The sequence below is a fragment of the Pezoporus wallicus genome, unplaced genomic scaffold (assembly GCF_028554395.1).
Source record: "Pezoporus wallicus isolate ANWC-B61680 ecotype Strahan unplaced genomic scaffold, APGP_CSIRO_Pwel_v1 contig_13405, whole genome shotgun sequence".
In the NCBI taxonomy this organism is placed as follows: domain Eukaryota; kingdom Metazoa; phylum Chordata; class Aves; order Psittaciformes; family Psittacidae; genus Pezoporus; species Pezoporus wallicus.
In genome coordinates this window covers 1-23,777 of record NW_026642323.1, presented here as the reverse complement: position 1 = coordinate 23,777, position 23,777 = coordinate 1, and the positions used below count along the sequence as shown (strand labels likewise).

The window sequence follows — 23,777 nt, the reverse complement described above, 5'->3', positions numbered from 1 at the left end:
TAGGAGGAGGATGCTGTAGATTTTTCTAGACTCTTCAAAGAAAGCCCTCTCAATGTCAAGGTAAACATACTACATCATTTACTTCAGCACATATACAGGAACTATGTCAAATAACAAAATCACCAACAAAGTACTGATCATTTATGTCAAGTTTGTGAGAAATACATCAGAATGTCTTTCTGATACAGAAATTTGCTCCACAGTTAACTGATGAGGGAGCCTCACAGAGAAGTGAGGCAAAACGTCTATTACACACAAGGTAAAAGCCTGGTTTGAAATGCAGCCAGTTCTCTAAAAATACTTATTTTCCTGCAAGACAACCCCTATTCATTGTTCTTTTAAAATAGTAAACTGTGATCAATTGCCACAGGCATGCTGGTAATGATACCATTAACCTGTACAAATAAAAACCAGACATAAGGGAAAGTGCTCTCATATTCACCAGACTACCCAAAGTGCTCTCATATTCACAAAGGAAGTCTGTAGGAAGAAGTTAAAGTCATTAAATGTTACTTAGAACAGCAAGTAAACAACTTTCCTGTAGGAACTGCAGCAAGTATTAAAAAGCTGGGTTTTGCTGTCAGTAACTCTCAAAAACTCATTAGAAAGAACTTCTAAATCATAAGGGAGGTTCCTATTAGTTCTCTGTATTTTAATTGAAAAGCTGAAGTAGGTGCTGAGGAGATGTTTATAATGCAGTGAAACTAGACAGGAGGAAGGGACAGAAACCCTGTGAACTCTGCCCAGAAGACTGCATGAAGTCAAATATATTTTGCAATGTGTAAATTGTAATTTTCCTTTTCACATTAGGTACACACATGCACATACGAACACCCTGTTCTCTTCTCACAGCATAGCCTGCACTTTAACACTAATTTCAATTACTGAATTAGTCAATTAGAGTCAGGTGTATTTTCCCCGACAGTGATTTTAACGCTTATTAGCTTCAGTTCTCCTCACCAAGAACAGGTCCCTTTGCCTAGTCCTGACACATGTAATAATCAAGCTTATGCTTCTTACACAAGCCACCATTGAATAGTGAACATATAAGTTACCTGTGCCATTAATTGGCCAGTATTCCAAATGTATCAACACTTCAGCTTTGCAAAGGTGAGTTCAAAGTGGGTGGTGGTGAGTATTTTTCAATACGTGTGAAGTTTCTTGGGTTTGTTTTCTGTTCTTCCTGTTTTGCTTTGTTTTTAATCAATCACCTCTCAGTCCTAAAGAACATCTTGCTGGGGAACTCCGGTACAAGCCACTGAGTAGCTAGTAAAGTGATTCATATGACAAAAAAAAGTCCCATGTTCAAGGTTTTTTGCTCACAATTATCTAAACTAAAAAAGGAACTATTACACTGCAGACCACTGAATTAATCCTTGTATTGCAACAGACCTCCTATGATCTTCTGTACTGCCAGCAAAAAGAGGTCACTGTATTAGTTTCTTATCTCACTATACAGCAGGCCATTAATAAAGGTTACCACATGAAGACTTGTCTATGAATCACTGACAGGACATGGAAGGTTCATAGCAACAGGGAAGACCAAGAAATCAGTACAGTTCAAAAACTGAACTCACTTTCCCATGCTCATAAATAAACTAAACTTTCGAAGCTTCTAGTCCTCTAATAGCCCTTTTATAGCTCTTTCTACCAGTGTTCTGCAAGCTGTATTTTTCCTCATATATTGGAAACTGCATAGCATGATCTATCCTTAGGTAGAACACATGAATCTCATCAACCCTGCTACTAAGGGTAAGTCTCAGCCACGATAAACCCAGGAGCACTGCCATGAGAAGACTGCTTACTGCATGGAAACACACAGTACTGTAACCTTTTAAGCACTCTGTGTTCAGGACACCGGTTTAACTTTCAGACCATCTACCATCACCATCAGATCTTCCTGGCTGTCTTCCATACACTGTTTTAAGAAAACCACGGAGAAAACAGCAGGGTGCTGATTTTAGTAAAGCAAGCTGCAAGAAAAGTTGTATTTAATCTAATCAAAATGGCTGCTGTAAGAGTAGGTGCAAGTAAAAGCTCCCTAATGGTAAAAGCAATTTAGAACTGAATAGCTGCCAAAAAAAATAACTGATGAAAAAAAAAAAAATCAATGGGAACATTCAAAAAAGAGATTAGCCAACACACTCAGAAACAATTTATGGGAAAAACCTATACACAATGGTCAGAGATCATTATCCACCCATCTGTAGCAAAAGCTAAATATCCAAGCCATTTTTTTCATGTAAAGAGGGCAACTTTGGGCAAAGAAAAAGCTCTAACATCTTTTCAGCTAAAAAATTTGTGATGCACACTATATAATATCCACCCTGCATCAGCAAATGCTGGAGTTGCTTTTCAGCAGGTAGGGAACAAGAATGCCTCACTCACTAGCCCTATGTCTGAAGTACCCCAAAATAACTCAAACTTTGCTCATGTTAAGGTCCTTTCCAACCCTAATTATTCTATCATTCTATGATTTGACCAGGCTCCATTTTAAAGTCAAACACACACACATCCCTAATTCCTATGGGAAAGCTACTCCAGACTTTCTTTCTGCCAACATATTTGGGATAAGGTAATTATTATCTAGTCCAAGGAATTTTAGTAGTCACTGTGCTTATACAAAAATGGAGGAATTCTATCTGGTCCATCTTGACACAAATCTTCTAGAAAGAGAAGAAGGTCAGGGGACAAGAGAGAGAAACATGTTACTCTTTCCTACACTGACTCCAGAATAATAGTATTATGAGAATCTACATGAGAAATACCTGGCACTTAAAAACCATAAAGGTGTTGCTTCAGCTGTTTGTAAGTGACTCAGTTTTTTTAATACTAATTACAAAAAGAACTTAAATAGAGGAACCCACGACACTACCTGAATATTCATTGTGGTTCTTAGTTACTGTGACAGTTACCTTGTCAGCTGAAATTCAGATTGTACCAGGACATCAACTACCCACAAAAACATCAGTGCTGTCTGCAGTTGAGAGAACACTAATAGTCCCTGTGCTTTTCTCTATTTTAAGCTCTAGAATCATTAACTCAGTTTTTACTGCAATTTAACAGTGAACATTTGCACATGGAACCAGCTAAATCCACAAAGAGCTACATCCACTGCAAGAGGCTGGAATCATTAATGGCTGGGTCCCTGCAAATTTACCATGACTATGCCACATTTTTCTAGAACAGGTACTTATGAGGTAGGTTACAATTTGTCCCCATATGCTTAACCTTTCACTCCTCTGTGTCTACAGAGCATGCTTTGAAAAGTACCTGTATAATTTATTGTGACACCTCAGGCATGTCTGAGGCAACCACAAGGTACTTAACACAGTCACAGTCCTATTTATGACTAGTTCAGAGAATCACACTTAAAAACTATGTAATTGCGTTGCAGAGAGATTTAAAATAACAGAATCATAAAATACCAAGTTGGAAGTGACCTCAAGGATCATCTGGTCCAACTTTTCTCGGCAAAAGCACAGTCTAGACAGGATGGTCCAGCTCCCCCTCCAGCTGCATCTTTAAAGTATCCACCATTGGGGAATCCACCACTTCCCTAGGAAGATTACCCAGTGGCTGACTGTTCTCAATATTATAATATTATCTCAATATGATAATATTTTAAAGACGTGCATTTTTTTTTTCTGTGATCTGTTTGCTTGAGCGTATTCATTTACATCCATTTTATACTAAAAAAAAATATTCTGAACTCTTTTCTAGAGGAGGTACAAAGAAAGAAAAGCAATTATTTTACCAAGGAGAAAACTGTAGAATGAAAAATATAACAAAGATAGGAATCATTGCTTCCACTGAGAATTTTCTGTAATTCACAAAAATGATGTTTTACAGCTCCTAAAATGGTCCCTTATCTCTGAACCTCCCCAACTGTCAAATCAGATATGGCAGGGATTTTGAAAAGTTCTATTCCAAGAGGATAAGAAGGCGAATCAAATACAAGTACATTAAATGCTCTCAGCCTCTATTAATTTCCCAAATAGAGAATAAAGCTTGTAATTCAGACTTCCTATAATATTTAATTTGCTGTGAAGAGCTTGTATCTGTTTATATAACATATACCAAATGTTAAAGTACAGCATAAAACAGATTACTTTTTCCAGCCTAAGCTTGATAGCATCTAAAGATCAGAAATAAACAACTTTAACAACTCTGTTCCATGATACAGCATCTACCACTAGCATTTCTAGGTCATGCACAGCAGTACTTTACTTGGAAGACAGAATACACAAAACGTATCACGTCTGAATTAGCATACTGGTGTCTTTTTTTTTCCCCGTGTGCATCTACATGGGCATTAGGATGAAAAGAAACCTCCAGAATTAGTTAATAAAATCACTAGATTACTTACAAATACACCATACTGACACAAAATGTGTACTTTATTTTCATTCACTGTGACCTACTTACAGGCAGAAGTCAGTGAAAAAAAGTCTATTACACCCACAGAGTCAATAGAGTCAATTATGCAGCCTTCATTCTGACAAAACTTCCACTGATTTTTATGTAAAATGCCTGTATTTTCTCAGCCAAGTGCAGAACTACGGTAGTATCTTTACACACAAATAAGCAGAGATAAAAAAGAAATTCTTGACTGATAGGATTTTTGCCACCAATTTCAATGGAGAGAGATTTTATCAGTAATGCCCAATAAGGTGGAAAAGTCAACAAATCGAAGGGCTGTTCCCTCCCTAAATAAATGGCTTTTTAAAGTCACTGAAGGCCTTTCAAAGGCGAGAAAAATAGGTGAGATGAAGCACGGTTTCATACAAGCCTACCAAAATACTGTATTTTCACTGCTTACAAATACCCTTCTAACACATGCAGCTCTCACATCTGTCAGTATGGATCTCAGTACCTTATTTCCTCTGTGTCACAATTTTTGAGTTGCAACAATCATCATTATCCCTTCTTCTAATCTTTCTCCTGATACCGTTCTCCACCCATATGTATAAATCAAACCTCCTTCTGCTCTGCAGGTCTATGACCAGCCTAATCTCTCTGAACCTACAAATGACTCCTGTGCAATCACAAGACAGAAAGTCTAATCTTGTCCAATGGTCTCCTGTGTACAGTGCATTAGTAAGATTAATCTCTGATCTTGAGAAACCAACTAAACTGCTGTTTCACTGTCACCTAAGCTCCAAAGCTTTTTAGCAAGCTTTATAATCAGCCCATAAACATACCTTCAGGGGGAAACCTGTGTGACAAAGGAAATACACTATTAAGATGCTATTAGTTCTCTCCACAACATATCATTTTGTAATTAACCATTTCTGAATGTGGGACAATCTGTAAGTATCTGGGTTTTCACTAGAGAATGACAATATTTAAATATTAATATAGTAATACTAATACTTTACATAGTATATTCTGTGGAAGTGGCTTTCAAGGTATGTTTGCATTTAAAAGCCATTGAAGATTACACTGAACTGGGTTAGAAACTACTAGTTTAAGGTAGAAACCATATTTTGGCTTCAACTAAAAAAAAAATATCATAATATAAGAACAAAAATATAACCATTTTCCTTAGCCAATAATGCACTTCTCAGTTCAAGAGGTCAAATTCAAGTTTATTGCTACTTGGAATTTCTTGTTAAAACAGAAGGAAAAGGGTGTTGAACTTCTCAGCATCCCTCCCCTCTTACAGCAAGACTTCTTTCAACCATCTCCCCCCTTCCAAAATAGTTGCCATGTATCATACAGTTTAGAGAACAGATTCATATTGATGCCAGAAGTAACAACCAATAAATATACTCTTACTGGACACAACACACAGATACTGTTTCAAGGTATTATTTTCTTCACTACTCAGAAGTTTGGCATACATTTTGAAGTCTGTTACTTCAACCTTAAGGAATGGAAAAACAAGAGGTGTGTATATATAATAACAAAAATAGAATGCAGATAGCCCCATTAAAAATGGCATACTCATGGTATGATTAGAAAACAAGCAATTATAATACAGGATGCTGTGGGTGCAAGAAGGAGCTGCATTAAACAAGAAAAGCTCAATCACACACTGTTCTCTGTACAATTAATATACCTGCTCATCCTCCTCTGCATTGAGCAAAAAGTGGAGCAGAGCACAGAGAAATTCACTGTTTCAGCATCACCAGAACCCCAAAAGACTGTGAAAAAAGTTATCTTAGGAAAAACAATGCATCACAGCAGTTATATAAACACGATGGAGGAAACCAGCACAGACCAAGATTTCACACCAAAATATCTTTCTGGGCATTTTGCAGTTATCAAATTAAAAAAACCCTCAAAACATTTTTGGGAAAAGGCTGCATTTTATGAATTGTTACTGAAATTAAGTAATCTGATAGACTAAAGTACCTCTTTACACCACAAGAGCAGTAAGATTCCTGTCATCTATTTGGTGGGCAATGTTAAGTTTTATAGAAGACTATAAATATTGTCTACTTCCCCAGGTAGTGGCGAAATGCAGATCTAAAACCATTACACTTAGTTTTGATACTGAACACAAATACTCACAATCCCAAATTCTGATACTGCTCAGCAAGTAAGGCCTTTGTGGACCCCAGTGTGTTGTTAGTATTTGCTGTGTTCCATATTAACAAAACTTCCCTGCTTTTGTAACATTAAGGCAGCCTCTTGCTGTGCATATCTCCCTCTTTTCTCAGCTGGGATGGTAGGCAAGGCAGACACAAATTAAGCTAGAAACTGGGGCAGGATGAGGAAGAAGGAAAAATCTACCTTTACCAGTTGACAGCTTTCATGTAATAGGAGAGTAAGTTGCACAGCAACATTCATGCTTCATTTCTCAGATACTTTTGTGGCAGGAACAAGAAAGGAAAGACAAAAGCTAAAGCAAAATCATCTCAGATCAATGCACTGGACTACTTCCAATCTTTCAATTCTCTATTGCACAGAAGTGGAGACAAGACTGATTTGCTTTCCAAGGAACTGTGCTGCAGGCTGTAAAGATAAGAGCTGGGTTTTCAAGTAGAAGTTTAAAAAACTGAATTCTTGCTTCCGCATACCATGTAAGTTTAGTGAAGTATTTCAGTCCAAATAAAAGCCATTACTGCTTCAGGTTAGACAGCAATTCAAATATCAAGGCAACAATACGCTTGCCAGATCTTGAACATCATGTTCCCACTCTTGAATTTAAGCCACAAGCATCCTAGTAAGCAGAAAAGAACAGCTTAGTGATATGAAGGACAGAAGAACTGACTTTCCAAATGGAAAGAGCTTATAGCTAGGTGATGATATGAAGATCTTAAAAGAAAAAAAAAAAAAGCAGCAAAAAAAAAGAAGCAAAAACCCTGGTGTTTGAAGGTTATGGAACAATTAGAACAGGGATATTATGGCAAGAAAAAAATGTGTCATTGAGAAAGAGCTTCCTGACAGGAATGTGCATTAAATTAAGAGTATTATCCCAAATGTCTTGCAGCAACTTGAATGGATTTTTGCATCTAATCTGAACAAACCCATGAGGGAGTACTTTAAGAGCTGCCTGATTCAGAAGCCTTAGAATCAAGCCATGAAGCTGGATATACAGTATGACCAAACAAAATACATTACTTTTAAATCCCTTTTAAAATGTCCATGGACATTCTAGCCCTCCCCTCCCTCTCCACTCTGAACAGGCATCAATGCAGCTGTACATAACAATAAAATAAAGGGGAAAAATCTGGTGGGAATTCTTGCAGGGCTAAAGTTAAGCTGACCGAAAAACCAAAACATGCTGTTTGTTTTATTGCCCGTATTTATTCAATTCACTTCTTTTCTTTATACCCAGGTATTAGGTACATGGGTACCATTTGATATGTGTGCAGTCATCATTCAAAGCCTACATTTTCTTTGTAATAAAAACTTTTAAACTTTTACTAATGTTCAATAGAGGGATGTCCACTAGGAATTACAGTTGCAAACGGAATAGAGGGAGACTGTCACAGGCAGAAACAAAATACAAACTACACACTAAAAAGACTCAGAATTTACCAAGATCCAGTGACAGGTAAATCTTGGTGGGAGATGCTGGAGATTTAGTGCTTCAGAACTTCAGCTACACATGTACACACACACATACATCCCTGTGAGAAGCTGATCAGACATCTTTTAAATGACCTCTTTGCCCTTCATCTCTTACTCGTCTCTAGAGTGTCAGACAGCTGTGCAATTTTGAGCAACTAACAATAAGAAATAATGAAACCAGTATGAAGTTTTTTCTTCTTTTCCCAAATTCAAATTCTGCCACTGCCTTTTAGCACAATTTCGCTGAGACCAAAGAAGATTCAAGTCTTCACCAACCAGTACTTAAAAATCTAAGCACATGAAAACATTTTTCTTTTGGAGCCCGGAAGAGAAACCATTGCACTGCAGATGAGACCCTAACTCAGACACAGGTCAGCAGATCTTTGAAATCTTGTTATTTTTAAAGTCCTGTTGTTTTCCAGCTAGACTCCAGGATTTTTGGATCCCTGTCTGCCTTTGAGAATGAAGACAGGCAGTAAGAAGGAAGGAAGAGATTGTCTCTTTTAAAAAGTTGTCATGTCTGCAGCAGTCTTCTCTTGTACAACTTCTTTTATAAAGGGCGAATGTATTTATAGCTATGATTGTCTCACAGAACAAAAGCTCTATCTGCATCATGTATAAAAACAATCTTAAAAATTGTTAGGAATACTGTCTGGGGTTTTGATTATTCCCAGAATCTGCGCTATATATCCTATGTATTCTCAGAATACATTTTGCAGTATTTACATTATTACCCATTCACTGTTCATGACTGATAGTGACCTATATTTCACATAAATTAACGTCTGTGTAATATGCTGAATTAATTTAATATAATGAACATTTTACATATATATGACATAATGGTTTCATGAAGTGAGAATACATTTACAGTGACTATAAGAATTACAGATACAGTTCCACAGAGCTGTTTTGTACTGAAATATCCCAGCACTAATATCTTACCTGTCTTCTTACATTTTCACATTACAGCCCCATATATTAATACTGTGCTTGTATCATTACAATTTTCTGGATATAAGGGATATTATCTTCATAATATGCTAATAAAAAAGCATAATACAAAAAAAGCATAATACAGAAAAGACCTTAGTTCTACCCTAAAGGAGCATACATGAATCCTGACCTGATAAGAAATACACACACATTGAATTTATAAAACATAAGATGTTATATGACAAAACTGGTGTTCAAAAATTATCAATATTACTTGGAGCAGAACATTACTTGTACCAAATACTATCAGCCTTCTTTTAAGACATCTGATTACCCAAAATAGAATACAGCATATAAGAAATCACTGCAAGTAAGATGTACTAAGAAAAATAGATCTTAGTAAGTAATGATGAGAGATTTCTAGATTTACCTATAGTAAGTTCTCAAATATTCAGCAGAATTTAGCTTCATAGTACTGAAAGACTGCCACAGTACATTACTCCATTACTGCATTAGCAATTAGCTTATGTTATCAGTTATCCTTGAGAACAGTAGATTTAAGTATTACTGTGAGCTCAGCATTATGAAGGTACATTTATGATGCTGAATGCAGTGAAAAGCCAGAGTACAGCAGCAGCATTTAGGCAGAACTGTAGCACAAGGAATACAGATGCCAGTGACAATATGGTGTACAATTAATACTTATCATTAGGAATATTCTCACAAACACAGCAGTATTCATGATAACTCCCATTTCCAAATCACTGATTTGAAAATATGTACAGTACAATATAGACTACAGAATTACTCCAGTTTATATAAATTGACTGCTTAAATGCAAATATGCCTCTTGGATATTTACAGTTTCTAGCTCTATGCAAATTAATTAAACGATTTAGTCACTACATTTTAGAGGAAAAGCAAAAGACTAACAAATGTTACTTGAAAAATATTTTCATCACACTTCCCTAGGATTTTAGCATTCAGAAAAGAGACATTCTCTAGTCATCACAGCATTTTGTCCTACTGCTGCAGATAATTTAAGGAGTACATAATTATATAGTACCTTACCCTTTCTACCGGTGAACCATAGCATGCAATGACGAAACATAGCAGTGGCAGATGGCATTGGTGTTAGTAAATGTGAATAAAAGGATAATAGCAGAGAAATGGTGACTGGCAGACAAGACACAGAAATGTAGATGAAATGAATGCAAGCTGGTAAATCTTGAAGCAAAGCTCCACCGTTAAGCCAAATGCTGCCTGTAGTCTCCTCTTAATTGAGCATTAAGTTCTATTTGGATACAAATTGCAACCTTCAGACCAGTCTTGATTCTCTTCATACAGAAAGGCATAATTGTATCTTGATAACGAAGATCAGAAACGTTTTGTAAGCGAAACCCATAATCGGAAGCCCATTACTTTCTCCCCTTGAGTGATTTATTCTTTACATTTTTAATCTCCAAATCCTGCTAGAGCTACAGTCTCCTTCTAGCACATATGTATCCACTGCAGATGTAAATCCCTGCCTAACCTGCAGCACCCCTGAATCCAGAATGTTCTCAGTGTGATCGTTCATGCTGTTCTGTTGCCAAACATTTAAAATCATCCATCAAATACAAGTGGAATCTATTACAAGAAAAACAATCTCTTCTTTCAGCTCACCCTGAAAATGGAAGGTTTTCTGATCAACAGTTATTGTGAAGGTGCTGTCGTCCTCATCGTCTATACCAATCACAGCTCCCTGTGAAACAAAGAACAAAATCCTGATAAGGCAAGCAGTGACATCAGCAGCATACACTCTATCACTACACCACTGGAATTTAAAAAGCATTGACAAATTAGAAGCAAACTGCATACAGTAAAGAGCAAAAAGATTCTCTGTTCAGCCATAGAATTTTTAGTTGCAGAAAAAACCCCACCCAGTAATTATTTGTAAAACTGTGATTTTCTGGATAATAATATGCATCTTTTGTTTCTGTAATGGAGGTGGCTTTACACTGCAGCATCATCAGAGTAAACAGTTTTCTACTACATTCCAACTTATATTTTAAAGAAGAGTGGGGAACAATATTTTGTAAGTACTTTCCATGTATAAAAACACTAATTCATAGATAATCTACAAAAAGCAGCTCTTGACCTGATTTTATCTAGCAGCCTATAAAAACATAAATCATTCTAGCAGGATGAATGTGGCTCATTGTGTCATGTCACTGGTACACTGCATTATCTAATTTTCAGTCCCTAAGTAAATATTAACAGTAAGTCATCAGGATATATCAAAAGCAGTTAGCTTTGTCTTCTAATTCCTCATGAACTATTAGAAGGAAATGCAAATAAATTATAAAGTCCATCTGCACTTAACTATTTGCAACTGTATCCACATCTTCATTCCTGCCCCCAAGAACTTGATAAATAACACAGTTTCACCCAGGAGAAGATGACACTGAAAAAAGCTATTTCAGGCCTCTGCCAACTCCATGATAACAGTTTAAAAATCACCAATGGATTTACTCAGTTTCTCTTCTCCTTCCCCAGGAGAGATAGCATCAGGATCTGTTTTATCCCTCTCTCTCCCACAAAACAGACAGACACCACTAGAAAGTGCACATACTTAAAGGCTAAATTCTGCCCTCACTGTCAGAGTAAACAGCATGTAACAGTAGTAGGAGTGCCTGAGAGTCAGTTCCAACAAGTGCTTAATTTCATTCAGACAAGTATCAGACAGCAGCTGCAGAGTAGGGGGTCAGGTGTATATCAGGCTGGCCAAAACATAAGATTCCTCTGGTGCAGACTTGGAGAGATCTGAATCAAACTTATTCATACATGTTCTTCATAGCCCCTGTATGAGGTTTCTGGCCAAGGATACCAGCTCATGTATGGCTGGGACTATCACAGACACCACAAGTTGGAGTGGAAGGAACAGGTCCTACTTAAGAACAGCACCAACCATATGTAATTTCAGGCTGTATAGAAGAAAAGGATACCTTCAAACTGTTTTTTCTTCCCTTTGCTGCCAAAAATGTACCACTTCTCCAAACGAGTATCTTCCACATAGGCTGTTAAAGGACAGCTCTGTGATCACTATAAAAAAAGCACCTAAACATGTAAAGAAGCCAGTATAATTCCAAAAACTTTTAGTGCCAGGATATTTAGTGCCAACAACCAGATGACTAGCCATTACATATGGAGACTGTGTGGTACTGGTGCAGTGTCCCAGTGACATGACATGATGCGCCAGATTCATTTTGCCAGAATGATACGTTAAAATATGCCAATAGATAAAAATGCCTGGCATTTTCAGTACATGTTTTGCTGCACAATAAATCAGAAGATCACTGCAAGCTCTACAATATCATTCTCCTCACCAGCTATATCAAAAATCTCTAAGTCAGACTCCAAGAACATGACCAAGATATTCTCCCCAGAGAACACAGATAAAACTAACATTAAGGCTAAAAAGTTCAGATTAGTCCTGCCTCCATCCTGAGTGGTGGGAGGAAACTGAGGAGCAGGAAGAGCACACCACCGGCTGTGATCTCAGCACAAAGCTGTGTAAAGTGCACAAGCTCTACTTGCAGCTCTGCGGCAAAGGGTCTGAGTGTGAGCATAGAAGATGCTTCTGTTGTCATGCAGATAATAAATACGAACAAGTAAATCTAGAGCGTGAAAGTTTGTGTTTTCCAGAAAACTTAAGCATAGTACAGATGACAGATCCCTCCATGAGCACACCTTTCTACATACACCATACCAGTCAACAAAAGAATTTGAAGATGAAACTTCAGGCCTATGAAACATGTATCAAGAGCAAAAAGGTGAGGAACAAGCTTTTAAAAAAACAGTCAAGAAAAATAAGGAAGTATTTTAGTCAAACTGCCCAAATTACATGTTTGTTTATGTTCACACCTACAGTTAAAAATCAACAATTACTCTAAACGGAAAACCTCTCTGATAGAATTTCAGACTGCAGAGGCCCATCTGTTCAGCTATTAGTATCACTGTCATTTGCCAGAAGAGCTACTTTACAAAAGCAGAAGAAAGATTCCTTCTACTTTCACAAAAGAGCCACACACGCATTCAGAGAAGGGATGGGGGGAGTCAGCAAACCTTCAGAAAACTCCAAAGAGTAATTTGGGGTGGGAAAATAGTAGATGTAGGAAGAAAAAGGGATTGTTTTATGTAAAATACATATAAAGATGGATCATGCAATACTGAACAGATTGTTCACTTTTAGTATTTCCTAAACTGACAGGCTGAGGCCAACCCCCACACAGACAGACTCACAATACTGTTAAAGCAGGCATGATTTTTCAGACCAAATTTTTCTGCACAGTGCAAAAAACATCCTCATGAATCACTGGGAATGTCATGTTTTAGACAGCAGTTTGAGTTTACATTACCTTTAAAGAAAATCTAAATTAAGACATCAATACACTAACTTAGGGAAAGTGCAAAAAGGTCACCTGGAATCCAAAATAATGGAGATTCTCTGTCTGAGTCTCAAAAGGCTATAGGTACTCCCTTATTAGGCCCACAGAAAGACTAGAATGGAGTAACAACAGATGGAAGGAATAACTAGAAGAAGCAGAGTTCTCCTGTAACACTTATCACCTTATGTGTCAGATCGCAAATCCCCTTCCCTATACTTCTCTTACTTCAAGACTCAAGATGCTCCAATTCATACCCATTATCCTCCTGAATCCTTCCCCTATTTACATCACCTTTTCACAAGACTGATGCATGCTGTAACCAGAGAGTCTATGAATGAGAAAAAATACAGAAAAAGGACTTGTGCAAGAAATAGTTTTGGTATGTGCACAACCACAAGGTTGAAACTGGGCATGTGCAAAGACATCACAGCATTCCTACCTCACTTCACTGTCATTTCAAGCTACAACAGCACCACTCAAGGTTAAATATCCCAAGACAGAGTGCCTCAAACAGGTAACACTCAGCTTTTCCACTCTGCATCTTTACCTCTGTTTCCCAAATTTGTACTCCCCTAAGGTTCAAAATGTTGCCTGCTGCACTCTTCCTACCCTTTCCAGTCCTCCTTTGTTTCACTAAGCTCAAGCACAATCAAGTAACAGGCCTAAAGAGTGTCCTACTGGCAGGAGGGAGAACACAGTAAGAGAATAAAGGCAAATCAGGACAGAAGGAACCAGTTTTGCAATGATTTTTGTAGATACAAAACATATGTATATATGTATCTCCACACTCAAAGAAATGAGAACTGCAAAGCAGCTTTTCATAGCATGCCACTACCAACCCATTTTACTGTCATAAAATGCTTTTTTATACCATGTATAAAATGTATAGGATAATATTGTTATAAAATATCTAAAATTACAGATTATAATTAGCCCAGCAGGTCACTTGACCTCTAATGTTTTCTTTCTTTAAATACTTTCACTATTTCAGTATTTTGCTGCATCAGAAAAAGAGCCCAAACCTCAAAAGTCTCCTTGCAGTTCTCTCCATTAAGCCATATTACGCACAGTAAGTCATTAAGTAGTGAACAGAACAACACTTACCCTGAGTCTAACACACCCCCGGCGTGATCCTCTCATCATTTTGTCTTTTGACTGAAACAGAAAACAAACAGATCACTGGATTAACAAATACAGTAAGAATAAGCAAGGAGAAAGCTAGTTATTCAGAACAACTGAGAAAAGCATTTTTGTATAATGTTTTATTGACTGATTAAATGAGATGCAACTTCTGTTACAAAATAGGTTAGTTCTCACACAAAAGGAAGTACACTACCACAGTATGAAAAAGTAATCCTTCAAAGAATAAGAATACAATCCCACTTCAAGGAGTTTTGTAGATACCTTGAAGGAATGTTTAGAGGATAACAGTCCACACCTCTATAGAACATCAAAAGAAGTGAAGAAGAAAGGAATTAGGAAATACTAAAACTTGACAGTATTCTGATTTAAATCTTCCTCCTTTCTCTCCTACTCCCAGAAAAGGGTCTGCATAACAAAACCCAGCTGTGCAGGCAGAATTGTACTAACGAAATCGTACGTCTACCAGTTTCCCAGATTCACATCCTTTTCATACGTACACAAACGAAATGTTTAGGTAAGTTTCTATGTCTGCTTCCTGGATAGTACTGCTTCCTTTCATTACAACAGGTAACAAAGCTATGTTTATAGCCATTCAAACAGTAAGAGTCCATACAGAAAACAGGATTCCTATGTCCATGACCTGTGCTCAAACCTGCAGACTAGCCTACCTTGCTGCTAAATAACTGAATCTCTTCTTTAGTATCTGTTTGAAGTACTGACAAGGGAACTCAAGGGGAAAAAAACCCTCAAACACCCAACCCTCCTCCCCGCCCCCAACAGGCAATTCTAAACAGCCAACTCACTTCTAGCTTGAAACTGTGGTACCTCGAACTTTCAGCTATTCCCAGCACTGACTCAGGTAGATTTATCAGTAACTTTCTGCTAATGTCATACGTGTTGCTGGGCAATAGTGGCAAGCCCAAGCAGCACACACACACAAACTTGTTAAGATAAAGAAAAAAGGAAAACATTTTGGTCATCCTAACTACTCAGTTTTCTGACAGATGCATCTGTTTTATAAATGATAAATTCCATGCAACTGTAGCCTTATCTGCAAAGGTAGTCTTATCTAATACAACCCATTCTTTCTTACCATTCAACTATCCAAACTATACTCTTTCACGTCACCAAAACACAGCTATTACTGGTGTCTCATGAACAGATTGTCTTGCTGTTATCTTCTGAAATACCCACCTCTTTCCAACAGTATCTTAATAATTCCATCTAGACAATATATTGATGTGATTATGACCAGCCCTATTTTCACCCAAGCCATTAGACAACGAAATCTTACTGGTAACAATGAAAAAAAAAAGACAGGAATGAGAAGTATCAGTCTTAACAGCAACAAATTATTCTTCATCTGCTACATATTTGAGATACAGCTACAAGGAAAGAATGAAGCAGTCACAGCAAGTCATACTCACTATAGATAATTTAAAAATATAGCAGTCAGCACTTCAAATAATGTTTCTGCTGCTCTCTCATTCAGTCTCTAATTTGTCAAAAGTTGTCTTCTGAATGTTAGAAACCAACAGTATTAATCTACTTGTTTTCAGATCAGTATAGGATAGCTGGTCAAAATGAAATAGAAGTGCAGACCAGCACTGCATCCATAATGTATTCTATGGATATACAACTTTGTAGAATTCCTAAATGAAAGCTTCTACATCCCGGATTCCAAGAGGATCTAGAAACAAAGTTACTCAAATAATTTTCTATCAGAAACTGTATATCCTTGGGACACACCTCACTAGAGGTACACTATATATATATACTATACTAGAGGTACAAAAAATAAAAGATACACCTTTATTTCCTATATTCGATGCCTTGAGAGTTCTCCTAAAATGGGAGGGCACTACTGAGAGCCTATTACTCCCTCTGGTGGTTTCAAGAAGAAAGACAGGCACAATCTTAGCAGGAAAGAAAATAACTGGACTGAGGATGCAGCTCTGCAGCAGCTGAAAGAAACCTACCAGGGGTCTGGCTGTCCTGATGGCACAGCCCAGGTCCCCCAGTATGCCAGGGAAAGCACTCCCAGCTTGCTGTACTGAGCACAGGCATGGAACCAAACCAGACAAAAAGCAGAGGCAGCAAAAGAGACATTCATTTTGGTTTGCTTCAGACACCCCAACCTCCTAAATGCAGGGAAGATGAGAGCTAGCCCTAGTGCAAGGGAGGGTATAATCCCAACAGCCCTGCTTTCCGCTGCGCAGACTGACTACCAGCTCAACTGCAAAAGATAAGGTAAAAGCTTTTCTTTTTTATAAACCACATTTTAATGGAATGAAAATTAAGTTTAAACATAATGTTCACAAGATAAATCACAGGTTCAGAGTGTGATCCTATATACTTACAATTTTGCCATCTTCAGACAGAGCTTTAATTGGTTAATAATACCAATTACAGCAATATGGTAAATCTAATTCATTCCACCTAAGTGGAACAAATCAGTACCTGAACTCCTGTGCGCTAAAGCATGCAGCTACCACCACACATAGTGCTGTATTCTCTCAGCAAATCTTTTACTGACTGCTGCAGGAGAGTACTTGAAACGGAACTCAGCTGACATTTTATATTTGTCCCTACCTCCAAAAGTAAGATTTTATAAAAAACACAATTCAGACAACTTCAACTTTCCATTACAGCATTACATTATACCCTTGGGTTGAAATTAGACACGGGCATGCATTAGACAAGCCATCCCATAACTATTTAGAGGAATGATTCCATTTCACTAAAGAAAATCTCATACAGCACAAAGATATCTCTGAGCGGCTAATAAAATAAGTCACATTCTACTTTCTTTCTGTATGTAAAGTTTTAATATGCAGCTATCTTTTTCCAGTCATCAGTTTTATAACCAGACAAAATGACATTTTCAATAAACTTTCAGCACGCAGTGTACTGATTTTGATGATAATGGGCTTGAATAGGTTACAAGCAGACATCAACAAGAGAGAAATTTTAGCTGAAACTCAGATAAAAGTCTGTAAAAATGAGCAAAGCTATACAGTATTACTGCCTGTGGAATGTAGGTATCTCCCCCCAAAATAGGGCCTTTATTGATTTCTTTTTTACATCCACAAGGTGAAGCTGATCAAATACAGAACTGATATAATTCAGGCAACCTACAACTTCTTTGAGCAATGAATATAATGCCTGGGTCTGCTGAAAACAAAACAATTAGCATCCTAACCTCCCAAAAGGCCTCAGCCCTATAGGGCTTTTAGGGCTTGTTATTTTTATCCACAGAACTACTACAATTTCATTTGAAATTAGCTGTTCCATGGGAATTTTAAGATTTCAGTCTAAACCCCAGCTGCTGGCTGTCTCCAAAACTTCTCAGACACAAGTTCTGCTTGTGCAGAAGTGCACAGAACTTGAAGAGGTACATTTTTGACTCACATGGTGTTGTCAAGAAAGTCTCTAACATAAGCATACAGATGAGCAAAACCACTTACGACATTTTTTTCCCATTAGGGATAAAGAACCTGGAACAAGCTCTGTTTATATAAACACTGATTTTTGCAGTTTAACTATATTTACCAGAGAAGCTTTAATTTGGACCACTTCCCACAGTAGTTATTCCTCTCATCAAATGCTAAGGCAACCTTCCTTTTTCAAGCAGAAATAAACCCCAACAATTTCAAAACGACATGCTGTTCCCAGCCCACCATTCCCTTAGCTCCCAATACAAGGCCCAGTCCCAGACAAGGACCTGCTTGAGCACAGGGAAAGCATCTAACAGCCATGTTGTTTCTGTAGCTAAAGCTTTGACTTTTGTGGATGCAATCGTAAAGCAGGAACCGAGACACTGCAGCAGGAACTGAGGACGCCACTGGGGCTCATTTAACCCCAACAGATGCCATGTATGTCTGAAAAAGGTAAGGCAACAATTTCTGGTTCCTGACATAGAAAAGCATTACACTGCTTATAGGATCCTACAAGAAATAAATACATAAGAGGCCTTAAATGTATCCAGGTGTAAAAGAAACAGCACAATCAATCAGCCTTTTCACCAAGAAGCATGGGTACAGACTAAACAGCTTTAATCTGCAATGGGACTGGGTACCTCATCATCATGTTGATCTTTTCAAATTTCTAAACACGTTAATTGCTATTGAAAGTTCATACTGTATAATTCTAGGCTATTTTAAACAAAGCTTATTCATTAAATTGTCTCTCTCATCTGACAATTAATTAGCTCATTAGACTCAACTTAAACTGCTCCATTCCCAACCCGCGTTGAGGGAAGACTTCTAAATAGCTAGAAACCTTAAACTAAATTGTAATCTAACAACAACAACAAAAATTGATCCTCTACACTGCTACTGGTTTTATTTTGCACACCTAATAAAGAAAATATCAAAAAATGCAATAGATGAGATTTTATGGGTAAGCAAACAAATTTAGTACTGAACTGGTTTTCTTTGGATCCAGTTAGCACATACCTGTACTGGTCTGATTTGGCAATCTGCACCTATCTTGATCCAGATCCTACATGAGCACCCAACTATGTTTCACCAGATCAATAGAGCAGACAACATGGCTAGCTTTGAGAGGCCAGAGGACATGCAGTTCAGAGTGCTGGGACAAGATCAACCCATCAGATATTTTTGAACAAATATGAACAGGCACATCATGTTCATATTGATGAGCAATATCAACTGACATGCACTGCAAAGTGATGAGCAAGTATGTGGAGACCTGAAAACCAGATCCATAGCCTAACAATGGAAAAGGAGTCCACTATTTAAATAATCCTATAGCAATTTATTCAGTTCATCCAAACCTGTGATACAAAGTTAAAACTATGAACAAAATTCAATTTAGTGTTATTTTTTATCCTGTGTCCATAAATTCAGAATTCTTTTTATTATTATACGTAGTCTGCCTATAGTTTTTTCTGTTTTTTCTTTGACTGACTGAGCTATTTGCAGTGCATGTGACAGATCGTTATGACAGGAAAAAGTGCCGCCTTGGCTGAGAATGGAAAGCAGGGACCTCAGAGGGAATGTTTATGCAAAGCAGATGTTTTTTTTCCTGTTTTCTTGGGATTTTTGCACACAGCTGTTGATTGAGAAACTGTATTTGGAAAAAGCAGCAAAATGCATTCAATTGAAAGTCTCTACTATAGGGGCACTGAGCCATGACTCCAGCTTCAGAGGCATCATTTAAGACCAAGTCAACAAGATTTGTTTTGAGTTCACCAGCAAAGATTCATGAAACTTCTGCAAAATTGGAGTCCCCCTGCTCGACTTCTGGACTGTACAATCCACAAGCACTTCTTCAACACAGCAAAGCCAGTATTAAAGCTGCTAACTAGCAGTAACCTTTAAAGAGCAGGAGGAGACAAATATTTTTACACCACCACAACTACCTCCTCCTAACGACTGTTTTCACACAGATTTTGCTTCTCCAAGTTTTCAACCAGCATTATGTTTTTAGTAGTTTGATGGAATGATTAGTAAAATAATAAGCATTTAAATCTCTTCTTCAGGCATTTACTGGCACAAGAACTGTTAAGATGGTGAGAGGCTATCCAGTTTTGTTTCAAAAATAGATACTATGGGGTTGTCATACACAACTATTTTTTCTTGCAACCCTCATATATAAAAGGCAGCCGTTTGTCTACGACATTTTGATTAGTTCTCCTTTCAATATCACCAAATATCACAGAGAGTTTTAAAATATTTAAGGAACTGACCTTTCTATCTACTGGCCCTGGTTTTAGCATTGTTTGCACGGCTGTGCTAGTTCTGCTTGCTATTTATTATACAATTAAAGTATTTATTTAAAGAGCACACTTAAAACAAGAATTTAAATCAGATTTTCAACCTTGAGGGGCTCTCTGGATTATTTCTGCAGGATTCCCAAAGGTAATCACGGCTATAGCTGATGTGTATTTAAGACAGCACATCTGCCAGAAAACACAAACAAAAAGCAAATTGCATTCAACTCCCTCTTCCTCCCTAGCCATTTCTTTGTCTCCATGCTATCTTCCAGTACAATGCCAGCACACATTTTTACACTGACATGCGGAACACAAACAACAGAACAAATTCAGCTGAAAAAATAAATTAGCAGAGTTATTTTCAGCTGGAGTCCAGCTCATGGAACAACTTTACAGCTCCTGTGCCAGAAGAAGGCAGAAATGAGCCACTTCCAGACTCTTCTGCTAAATATTGTCTGTGCAGCCAACTACACACTGAAAAACCCACAACGCTTCAGCAAATTTACATTTGTTATACCTTCAAGAGGATTCAAAAATCAAAGAATACTGAGAGGCAAAAAAAGAAGTAATTTGTCAAAACATTGGTCACACTGATCCAAAATGGTACCAGCCGCTTACCATAAAAATAATTCATACATTTAAATTTCAATTTCATAAATCGATAACAATACATAAATTTAAACAAATGTAATTATAAGCTAATTTCTTTCTATTCTTAAAGAGAAAAAAAGCCCCACAAACTACAAAAGTGGGAAAAAAGTGAACAATCTGGTAGTGTAAAAAACCTTTGCAAAACACCTTGGAAAAGCATGTGAGAAACATCTGCATTCCTACTTGCAAGTAGTGCTACCAGTGTTCACTGCAATACAACAAAGTAGAGAGGAAGGAAAACACAAATGAAAACTGAAATAAGTGCGAACATTAAATCAGCTTCTTTTTTTTTTTCTGACCCACACTTGGTGTAAAATCTTTTGCCTTGAAAATTCTAATTAGGTCAGAAATGCAAACTTAATCGAACTAATTTGCTTTTGATGTATGCATCCAAAAATGTATTTAGGTTAATATCTACTCATTTTATCAAAAGTCAAAGCATGCCAATTTAAATGCTCTGGGGTTTCTCCCCCCTCCAAGTGCAATACTATTACACACTAATTCTGTTTGAATTCTTATCCTACATTAGGGGTACTTTTCTGCAGCCTATTTTAAGTTACCACCAAAGGAACCTAAATACAACTGTACAAGGACAGACCTATGAAGAGACTATACAGCTAGATCTGGCTCTGACAGAAAGTTCAGCTGCACCAGAAGTTATTACCCTGCACTTTTCCACTGCTCCTCTGCCAAAGGTTAATTGCCCATTGAATCTACTGGATCAAGTGTTTTCTTCAAGCAGTCTTCTGGACTGGAATGGGCCAAGGAGCCTTGAGAAGAGATGAGTAAGTAAAAGGTGATCAGCTATTGGCAATCTCTCCCATCAGCAAAACTGTTTCCAGATTGCAAGGCTATACAGCCAGGCTGAAACAATCTCAACCTACCCCACCCATGCATTATGCTCATAGGGAAGGGCCAGTTTCAGGCTCAAAAATTATTCAGTTATGCTTGTAGCAAGGCAATTATATGGCTTCAGACTGAAACTGACTCAGGGGGAATGGAATATGCGACCCTTCATACCTGATCACACAGATAAGCCTTTAATTCAAAATACAAGTCTGCATATACTGAATCACAACAGGCCATTTCTCCTCATAAATACATAGGCAAATCTGCTAACACTCCAAATTAATGATGCTTATAAACAATAAGCAGCCTTATAAACCACCAGTCAGGAGTTATTACTCTAAAACTAAAAGTAGAACTGAAAGAAGCAGAATCCCACCACCTTTTCAATACTAATATTAGTACTTGTGAGGTATGCAGTCAACTGGGACTTGATCTGAATTGTCTTTCAACCCCTTGCTCTGACCCTGGAGCCCTATGAGTAATCATGCAGCACACATGGAGCAGCGTGCATGCTGAGGGATCAGCTCTTTTGGCAGCCAGTCTTTCAACACAATACACACCCTTAGGTACAAGAACGAATTCAGATGTCTAGAAAATGGCATAACAAGTACTCTACAGACATACGTGCAGAAAAGATAGCACATGGGTATGGAAAACATTCTAAAGTAAATGTTACTGCACGCATTTCTTAGTGGTAAAGGCACATGAGCAGAAAACATGATTTGGTTCCTTGAACCCAACTGGATTTTTAGGACAGGTAATTAAAAACCAGAATTTTTAAATTTGTGGACTAAAAGTCATTATTATAAAAGAGAACATAACATATTATTCAAATTGAAAGTGTAATGCATATGTAGAGATACCTAATCATAAGAAATAATGAAATACAAAAAAGTTTTCTATTAAACAAGTGAAAACTATCAAACGTCAGTGCAATAACCAGAATTATTATTATTATACACACTAGTCATCAGTAAATGCTTCTATTTCCAAGCTTAAGTATAAAGTGCCTTTGCACCTTGGACCTCTACTTAGACTACACTCACTAATTCATCCCAGTCAAGCAGCTGGCATTTGAACAGCCATTAAACAGCACTTTCATTTCTCCATCCAGATTCCAGGTGAGGGATTTCCAACCTGCATGAGCCAAAATTGTTTGAGAGTCTGTAACTGTTTTGCCTTATAAACTCCTAGGTCTGGAAAGATAAGCTCTCACCTAGCAGGGCTGTAAATCCAGATCTAGGGGGCAAAAGCGTAAAGCGTTTTATATGCAATCCTCCTGTATGAATAAAGCTTTACAGACAGCATGATGCTCCAAGTTACTTGCTGTAAATCTAATGCAACTTACTACAGGTTAAACGTGTATTTGTTTTAGCCAGACTGACAGACTAATAGGAATTCCTCCATGCTATGAAAACTCGTCTATGCACGTGGTTCAGCCAGTTATCCTTCCCATTTTAGGGCATACCCTTGCAAAAATTGATTCATACCGTTAGAATATTTGCGATTTAATTCACATTTTTGTGTTAGAAGCTGAAGCAGTGAGTCGGGACCTGTCAGAGGTTACAATAAAAAAGAAGCCAAGAACACGACTGTTACTACACTGTACTTTAAAAGTTAGTGCTTGAAAGTAGGAAGTCTTCAACGGAAACAGCAAAGTCAGTCCCGAACCGGGAAGCGACCCGCGTGTCGGCAGCGCACCGGGTCCGGGAGCGACCGAGCCCAGCGCAGCTCCTGAGGCGAGCGGCGCGGGAAAGCAGCACCCCCTCAGGCCCGCCGCCTGGGCGGCGCGAACACAGCAGGGCGACAGCAACTTCCCGCTGCACAGAGAGGACGGCACTGAGACAACGACACCCGGGAGCCCGGAGCCACCGCCGAGCCCGACCCGCTCCCCCGGGGCAGGGGGGCCGCCCTCGCCCGGGGGCTGTGAGGGGGCCAACGGCGGCTCCCGCCCAACGACCCCGCCCCGGAGGCGCGCCCCCTGCCCCCGCGCCGCCGCCAAC

The 23,777-nt window shown here is 38.1% G+C and overlaps 1 protein-coding gene across 3 annotated transcripts in view; it reads right to left on the bottom strand.

Moving 5' to 3' along the window:
* OSBPL9 (oxysterol binding protein like 9) overlaps positions 1–23,472 on the bottom strand; it is a 63,003-nt gene extending 39,531 nt beyond the window's left edge. Inside the window, exons 1-3 of one of the 3 annotated variants that reach the window (XM_057428901.1) lie at positions 23,205–23,472; positions 14,496–14,546; positions 10,627–10,705 (exon numbers count right to left, since the gene is read on the bottom strand). In XM_057428901.1, coding sequence (XP_057284884.1) covers positions 10,627–10,705; positions 14,496–14,534 — 118 coding nt within the window. In that variant the 5' untranslated portion in view covers positions 14,535–14,546; positions 23,205–23,472. Of the gene's footprint in view, positions 1–10,626; positions 10,706–14,495; positions 14,547–22,792; positions 23,001–23,204 lie in introns of those variants that run through there. The other 2 variants (XM_057428900.1, XM_057428902.1) reach the window with 2 other exon arrangements.
* Positions 23,473–23,777: the final 305 nt, after the last annotated feature.